Source organism: Dipodomys ordii, unplaced genomic scaffold, assembly GCF_000151885.1.
Source record: "Dipodomys ordii isolate 6190 unplaced genomic scaffold, Dord_2.0 Scaffold33, whole genome shotgun sequence".
NCBI classification, from domain to species: domain Eukaryota; kingdom Metazoa; phylum Chordata; class Mammalia; order Rodentia; family Heteromyidae; genus Dipodomys; species Dipodomys ordii.
The window spans coordinates 4,366,888-4,376,128 of record NW_012267249.1 but is presented as its reverse complement, the minus strand read 5'-3'; the positions used below and the strand labels follow the sequence as shown (position 1 = coordinate 4,376,128).

Genomic DNA, 9,241 nt, shown 5'->3' with positions numbered 1-9,241 from the left:
AGGCTAGCGCTCTACCACTTGAGCCACAGCGCCACTTCCGGCTTTTTTCTTTTTGCTTATGTGGTGCTGAGGAATCGAACCCAGGGCCTCGAGCATGTAAGGCAAGCACTCTACCGCTGAGCCACCTTCCCAGCCCCCTGAACATTATCTTTACAATAAAAAATATATATTTAAAAAGAAAAGAAAACCCAGACAACCCACCTCACTGAACTGCCACGCCCATCCTAACCTGCCACCTGCAGCGTCACGGAGCCCTCTCGACTCAGGTTCCTGATCCGGATCTGACACTGGTAGGGTCCTCGGTCCTCAAGGCTCACATTGTGGATCTTCAGGGCGACACTTCCCTCCTGGGCATTTTCCACTAGCTCCGTCCTGCCCGCATATTGCGGCATCAGATCTTCGTCCCTGCTCTCCCCGCGCCGGAACACGTGCACGGCCTGCGGGCGCTGCAGACGCGAGGGCCGCTGCCACCTCACCTCCTCGGGCACCGACCCTGGCCAGAGCGCCAGCGGGCAGGGCAGCTCCGCCGTGTCCCCGAGCCGCGTCAGGTGGAACCCGCCCGCATCGCCTGTGGGATGCCAACAACAACAACAACAACTAGATGCGGGGGGGCGGGGGGAGACCTAGAGAAGGGACTGGCAGGGATGTGGGAGGAAGAGTTGGGTGAGAAATGAGACAGAGGAAATCTCGGGGAAGGGCAGCACCATGGATAGACATTGGAAGAGATTAGGGCAAGAACAGAGCCCCAGAAAGAAAGAAATTCTCTGGTCAAGCTTTCATGTTCTTGGGAGTCACCATCAGACATCTTAGGCGGGGAAAGACATTCTGAAAAACCTACCTGACACCTGTGCAGACACCTGGAGGAAGAGGGTGAGGAGGCAGCCAAGGAGCCAGGAGCCAGAGGAACTTGCCATCCTCATCCACACTAGGGCAGAGACCCGAAGAGCACTGATGAGCTTGGCCTGAGGGAGGGTAGAAGCTAGGAGCTGGAGCTGAGACCCAAGAGACCTGGGCCACACCCGCCTGGCTTACAAGGCCAGATCTACCATATCCCCTGGTGGTTGTGGGTGAATAAACTTGAGACTCTATTTCTTTACCTTTAAAAGGGTGTAATGGCCATGCGTCCCTGCAGAACTACTGGGGGACCAAGGGGGAGCACTCACACAGAGACTAACATCCTGGATCCCTCTACAAATGCACGAAGGAGGATGATAGTAGGGATGAGTGAGGAAACAACGAGTGTGGCTTAAAAGATGGAGGAGGAGTCTAGAAGGGTGAGAATTTATACCCAACATGAATCAAGTAAGTCCTGATCGGAGCACTGGCTTCCTTTTGTTTTTAGTGTTTTGGTTGGCCTTGGGAAGTGCCTGTTTCAAGGCAGACTTTACCCATGCTGCAGCTCCAGCCCTTTTCTACATCCTTTCAAGTTGGCACATAACCAAGTAAAGATGCAGGATCCCTCCTTGCGGCATGAAGACCATGATTAAATGAAGGTCTTCAGACAAAACCCATCTAGCTATCTCATCACTTGTCCCTTTTTGTGTCTATTAAGTGACCTATTGGCCATTTTTTTGTCCTTTAATGTGTTCTTCTAAGGAGAATGATTTCTCTACGGACCTGAGGATCCTGAGAAAGTGAAAGAGCTAAAAAGAATGAAGAGGCAAGACTGTAGCTATTAACCAATGGCTACTCCTTATGGGTTTCCTTGTGTATGTTCCTTTGTAGTTTCCAATTTTTCTGCCTCAAACTTGCACCACTTTGGTCATCAGAAGACCAATCATTTACTGCAAAGGGGAGGATATGCATGACCAGGAAAGGAGGCAGAAGGAGCAGAAGCAGCTGTGCTGGAGGGCCTCACAGGCCCTATGACATGCAGCTGAAAGACAGCAGGGCCCTCTTGTTTTATTTTCCTGTGCACTGTAAGAGCTGTCTGGACACCATATGATCTTGGGGCTTGTTCTTCTAATCTATTTGTCCATCACATTCTCATGCAACATACTATGCCAACATTATAGTAACTAGCATCATATTTGTGTATGATTGGGTTAGCACTACCTCATCATTATGTTTTAAATGGTCATGTTGTTCTATATTAATAATAGTAACCATTTATTACATCTTAGGTGTTCTACTTATATTGTCTTCAGTCCTAACAATAACTCTGAATGTAGGCCTTGTTTCCTTTCAAGCTTAGGAGCAGCAATTGTATGCATATCAAGGCACTGTACAAGCAAAAATGCCAGGACTGTGAAACAGAGAAATTGAATGAATGCATGAATGAATGAATAAATGGCTACGTATCAGGAGTTACAAAATAATATGAATATGAACTTTTCCCAGGCCTACTTCTCAGGCCTGAACCTCCACATGGAGTGAGGAATTCCCAACTTAGAGACTCAAGCTCTGGTTCTCACACTTTATGAAGAAAATTTCTCCTACACATACAGTTTCACATCTTAATCTTCATCAAGTATGTCATAATTTTGGACTTTTTCTGTTCTACTTATTGTAAGAAAATCTGGAAATTATCTTTCCCATTCCCCCTAAAAGGCAAGCAAATTAAATCTACAATTCCTTTGCTTAGGGATAATGTTTCTTCAAATCTATTTTTTTGCATATATGTAACCTTTTCTAAATTTTTAAGATTATCTTTAAGTAGTTGTACAGAAGAATTACAATTCAACCTATCAATTTATGAGTATAACACATCTTGATTCAATGTCACCCCTTCCATCATCCTCCCCCATTGTACGCAACCTTTTAAGAAAATAAGACTGTTAGCTGGTCGTATGGCACAGCAGTAGAGTATCTGCCAGCAAGAATGAGGCCAAGAGCCAAGAAACAGTAAAGCTTAGTTACACGCCAGCTATCATGTTAATAATCATAACCATAATAATTAAATGAGAGTCTTCAGATAAAACCCACCCAGTTCTCTTGTCTTGTCATTTGTCCCTTTTTTTGTTAAGTAGCAGTTACCCAGTGGCCATTTTGTCCTTTAAGGTGTTCTTGTAAGAATTATTTCTCGACTGGATCTGAGGATCTTGAGAAAGTGAATGAAGAGAAAAAAGAGGGAGAAGAGGAAGCAAACTTACCGATGTTGGAATCAGAGACCCTTGTCCTTTAGCACTAGAGCTGGAGTCTCTAAGTTGGGAATTCCCTCACCCCATGCAGAAAAGTTCAGGCATCAAGCAAGAGTATCAGGAAGAGCCTGAGAACTAGGTCTGGAAAAAGTTCATATTCTGTTCTAAAGACCAAAGCCCAAGCCAGGGGCTCCCTCTACCCAACAGTCTTCTGGCTACCCCTACAAACAAGCAACGCCCAGTCTGTCTGCCCTTGATAAAGGAACAGAGCAGAGAGGAGGATCCCTAAAAGCGAGGGAAAACTCCTAGAGCTACTGGGTAGAAGGGACTGTTGTACATTGGCTTCCTTCTCCTCTAGAGCTAACCGCCAGCAGTTTCTCCTCTTCATACAATTTGATCCTATCACAACCTTTCTGAAAAGTTTTGACCTCTTTACTTTCAAAAGATAGTAAATTAGAAGATCCATTTAGTTGGTCAAAATATTTACCAATTAGCTCAATTCTTTAACTCACTCCTTTTATCTCCAGCTACACCTGATAAGTACTTTTCCACAAACTTGCTTTCTGTTCCTCAGCATTTGATAAACTCTTGCTTTACTCATACCCATAACTGTATATTCATAGCATCCATAACTGTAACCTTGACAATACATTGTATGTTCATAGGTATCCTGGACTTTCAAAAAGATATGCCATATGTATAGATTCCCTGTGATTTTCTTTTTTTCTCTTTATTCTTGCTTCTCTCTCTCTCTCCTGTTTCTTTCTGTCTATCTCTTTCTTTTTCACTTAACATTAATTAGGAGATTCCCATGGTGGCACACATGATGCCCGCCTCAGCTCACCCATTCTAGGTATAGCTGTAAGCGATTTGCCTGTATGTCTCTCATGGGCCATAGCATCTCCTTGCTTACTTGTTTGGAGCAGACTGTTTCACCTGCAGGGAGCCTAGGAGGTCACCAAAGCTAATGCCCAGGGACATCAATCAAAAGTGATGGAAATGTTCTGTGCTGTCTGTATGATTCTTCCCAGAGTTCCCTAGTGGGACTGAGTAGCTCAATAATGCATGTTATATTAGCTTTTTTCCTCTTTTCTTCTGCTACGTCTGCTTCCTGGGACTCACTTCCTAAAGAAACTCTTGCAATGAAGGACTTGTTTCACACAAATTAGGAGGGAATTCAGCCAGTGTGTAAAGCCCAGAATTGAAAAAATGCATATATATATATATATATATATATATAATTTATTTGTCATGGGAAGTCTTAATTTATTTCCTTGTAAAGATGCTGTACAGAGAGGTTACAGTTACATCAGTAAGGTAATGAGCACATTTCTTGTCAGGCATTGTTACTCCCTCCTTTGTTTTTCTCCCACTATCTCTTCCCTCCCCTACCTTCCTTCTTCCTCACCCCCAAAGGTATAAGGTTCATTTCCAACATAGTATCCTCTATTCTAGTTATTATGACATATGTAATAAACTGTTATAGATTGAATTTGCCCTACTGTGCTGAACACTATTGTTGCTCTTATCTAACTACATTTTGGTACCTATTATCCAACATATCTCTAAAATCCCCTTCCATACCAAGGTTGTTTTTTGGTTTTGGTTTTGGTTTTATTTTTCTTCTCTGATGGTACAGGGGATAGATGATTTCTCTGAAAATTAAGAAAGAAAAAGAGATGCAAATATAAATATAGATATTACTCATAACCCCAGAATCTAGTGATAACCTCTATAATATTTATTTTATTTATTTTTTTGTCAGTTGTGGGGCTTGAACTCTGGATGATGTCCCTCAGCTCTTCAGCTCAATGTAAGCACTCTACCATTTGAGCCACAGCAACACTTCCAGTTTTCTGGTGGTTAATTGGAGATAAGCATCTCATGGCTTTTCCTGCCTGAGCTGGCTTTGAACCATGATCCTCAGATCTCAGCCTCCTGAGTAGCTAGGATTACAGGTGTGAGCCACTGGCACCCAGCTTTTTTTTTTTTTTTTGGCCAGTCCTGGGCCTTGAACTCAAGGCCTAGGTACTGTCCCTAAGCTTCTTTTGCTCAAAAATAGCACTTTGCCACTTGAGTCAGCACCACGTCTGTCTTTCTGTTTATGTGGTACTGAGGAATCAAACCCAGGGCTTTATCCATGCTAGGCAAGCACTCTACCACTAAGCCACATTCCCAGTCCAATATTTTGATCTATTTTACTTTCATATCCCTTTCCCCGCAAATTTAGGCCATGCTATTAACAACAACAACAATAATAATAATGTGTATGTATAATTGTTTCAGTCTCAACCATCTTGATTCTGACTTTAATTTATTAAAATTTTCTTTTGGGAGCTTATAATCCTTTATTAACCATACATAAAAATACAAATATTAACTTATAATGTTTTATTCATTTACTTTTGTTAGTCCTCAGGCTTGAACTCAGGGCTTGAGCACTGCCCCTGAGCTTTTGTGCTCAAGGCTAATGTTTACCACATGAGCCACATTCTACTTCTGGTTTTTGGTGCTTAACCAGAGATAAGAGTCTCAGGGACTTTCCTGCCAGGAAAGACTTTGAACTGAGATCCTCGGATCTCAACCTCCTGAGTAGCTAGGATTAAAGGTGTCAGTTACTGGTGCCCAGGTATTTTTGGCTTTTTGAGACAGTGCCTTGCTATATAATCCATTCTGGCTTTGAACTTGCAATGTTGTGTGAGTCAGGCCTCCCACTCTCCATCTTCCTGCCTCCACCTCTTCAGTACTAAGATTATAGGCATTCACTACTACATTAGTCTGTCTTCTGAATTAAAAGGGGAGATTGAGCTCTAAACTTCCAGTTAAATAAACATGGATCAATGAACACAAATGTTCATCTCTATCTCCTGAAACTCCATCAAAATATAATTGTTGGAACAAAAAGGAAAGTCCTATAAAGACACAAAGAATAGGCCAGAAAATGACTGTGGAATAGAAATTCGAAACACTTTTGAATGAAGGGAAGCAGATGGATGACTAATCGAATAGAACTAGGATTCTGACACAACTCCCTGCAAGGTTGGGGACAGTGGCAAGAAGAAAACTGATTCTCAGCTGAGAACCTTCAGACTTGGGATGGGTGGACCCAGGACATGTTTTACCTCACTAGGTGGTTGTAAAGACTCAAGTAGCTCAAATCAGTCAAATATTTAGAGCAGTGTTTGACACTCAATGAATGATGACCATTATTATGGTTTGAGGAAAGACTCCAACTTGAAAGCCAGAGATCAAAATAAACAAGATAGACAATCTAGAGGGAGGACAGAAAGAAAAAATAAAAGCAGTCAGTTACACTTAAGTTCTCATAAACTGGGAAATAAGAGAAGATCCTGACTCTATGAAAAAGGAGTCAGGAAACAAAAATGCTTCCAGAAATTGAATGGGTTGTTTTGTTTTGTTTGTTTGTTAGTCGAGGGGCTTGAACTCTGGGCCTGGGTGCTGTCCCTGAGCTCTTCAGCTCAAAGCTAAGTGCTCTACTACTTGAATTACAGCGCCACTTCTGGTTTTCTGGTGGCTAACTGGAGATAAGAGTCTTAAAGACTCTCCTGCCCAGGCTGGCTTTGAGAGCCTCAGATCTCAGCCTCCTGAAAATTTTTATAGTAGAGGGACTGGGGAAGTGGCACTTTCCTGAACTGTATTCTCAGCACTCCTTAAAAAAACACAAAATGTATTTTTTTTAAAATAGGATTGAAAAAAAATCAATAGTGGCTCTGGAGAATACAAATCAGTCTTTTATCTGGTAGACTAAACAAACCAAGAAATAGAACATTAGAGTGAAGATTTAAAAATAAGAGCCAACCATCCCCAAACTCTTAGAGCTTATAAACCACTTCGGCAAAGTAGCAGGATACAAAATTAACCCACAAAAATCAGTTGCCTTTCTGTACACCAACAATGTACAAGCAGAAAGAGAAATCAAGGAAAAACCCCATTCACAATAACCTCAAAAAAATAAAGTAGGAATTAACCTAACCAAAGATGTAAAGGTTCTATTTCATGAAAACTATAAAAGCCTAAAAAAAGTAATCATAGAGGATATCAGAAAATGGAAAGATCTCCCATGTTCCTGGGTAGGCAGAATTAACATAGTGAAAATGGCTATAATGCAAAAATTGATATACACATTCAATGCAATTCCCATTAAAATCCCAATGACGTACTTTATTGAAATAAAGAAAACACTCTAAAAGTTCATATGGAGCAACAAAAGACCTAGAATAGCCAAACCAATTCTAGGCAAAAGAAATACCACAGGAGGGATCACGATACCTGATTTCAAGCTCTACTATAAAGCCATAATAACAAAGACAGCTGGTACTGGTACAAAAAGAGATCCGAAGACCAATGGAACAGACTAGAGGATGCATAAATAAAGCCACATATGTACAGTCAGTTGATATTTGACAAAGGAGCAAAAGACATACAGTAGAAGAATCATAACCTCTTCAACTATTGGTGTTGGGAAAACTGGGTGGCCACATGCAGAAAATTGAAAGTGGACCCTAGCCTATCACCATGCACTAACATCAACTCAAAGTGGCTTAAAGACCTTAACATCAAACCTGATACTCTGAAACTACTGCAGGACAGAGTACGAGAGACACTTGAACTAATAGGCACAGGCAGGAACTTCCTGAACAGAGTCCTAGGGTCACAACAAATTGGAGAGAGACTGGACAAATGGGACTACCTTAAAATAAAAAGTTTCTGCACAGACAAAGAAATAGCAACCAAACTAGAAAGATATCCAACTAATTGGGAAAAAATATTTACCAGCAAAATATCAGACAAGGGTCCTAATATCCATTATATACAGGGAACTCAAACTAACCCCTCACAAATCTAACAAACCAATCATGAAATGGGAAAGGGAACTAAAGGGAGACTTCTCAGAAAAAGAGATAAAAATGGCAAAGAAACACATGAGGAAATGTTCATCATCCCTGGCTGTAAAGGAAATGCAAATAAAAACAACACTGAGATACCACCTTACTCCAGTCAGAATGGCCCACATCCTAAAGTCAGCCAACGACAAATGCTGTAGGGGATGTGGAGAAAGAGGAACCCTACTGCATTGCTGGTGGGAATGTATACTAATACAACCACTTTGTAAAACAGTCTGGAGATACCTCAGAAAGCTAAATATAGACCTCCCCTATGACCAAGCTATACCACTCCAAGGCATCTACCCTGAGCAACAGGAACCAGTATACAAAGACACATGCACCTCCATGTTTATTGCAGCACTGTTCACAATAGCCAAGATTTGGAAACAACCCAGATGCCCCACTACTGATGAGTGGATCCAAAAATTGTGGTACCTATATATAATGGAATATTATGCAGCCATTAGAAAGGACAAAATAATGGCATTTTCAGGGAAATGGATGGAATTAGAGCAGATTATTTTGATCAAAGTTAGCCAAGAACAAAGAGGCAAATGGCACATGGTCTCCCTGATATGTTGGATGCTAAAGCCAAAATACAAGAAGATATGGCAAAGTAACAGGACTCAAGAAACAAACAGCCACCCATTTGATCATATCATTGCTAAATGACTACATGTTCTAGACCATATATATGGTAGATATATGCACACAACAGAGGGAAGCCAGGAGGAGGAACAGAATAAGTAGGAACAGCCTACACTAAGCAAAAGGAAAGAAATGTAAACATCACCTGATGTGGAAAAAATAACTTGTATTGTCAAAGCTCATAGAATTCACAAGCTATATAGATGATGATAATGACCATTTGCCTTGTGAAGGTTAAAATGTTTGTGACTCTAAGTATCACTATTCCACAATACTGTGAAATATGTGAAATTTATGTAATCACCTAATCTCATAGAAAAAAAAGAGAGAAGGGATGGGTTAAGAGAGATGGGTGACAATGTTGTCGGACACTTGTACTCATATATTGTTTTGTAGAATGGGAACTTCTTTGTACAACTACTTAAAAGACAATTTAAAAAATTAGTGAAAAGCTGGTGGCTCACGCCTGTAATCCTAGCTACTCAGGAGGCTGAGATCTGAGGATCGCAGTTCAAAGCCAGCCCGGGCAGGAAAGACCGTGAGACTCCTATCTCCAATAAACCACCAGAAAACCTGAAGTGGCGCTGTAGCTCAAGTGGTAGAGAG

General features: G+C 41.4%; 1 protein-coding gene across 1 annotated transcript in view; it reads right to left on the bottom strand.

The window, feature by feature from the left end:
- The window catches only part of Ermap (erythroblast membrane-associated protein (Scianna blood group)), a 27,262-nt gene that overhangs the window by 14,112 nt on the left and 3,909 nt on the right, over positions 1 to 9,241 (bottom strand). Inside the window, exons 2-4 of the mRNA XM_013016945.1 lie at positions 4,665 to 4,735; positions 833 to 925; positions 230 to 571 (exon numbers count right to left, since the gene is read on the bottom strand). Coding sequence (XP_012872399.1) covers positions 230 to 571; positions 833 to 925; positions 4,665 to 4,735 — 506 coding nt within the window. The remainder of the gene's footprint in view (positions 1 to 229; positions 572 to 832; positions 926 to 4,664; positions 4,736 to 9,241) is intronic.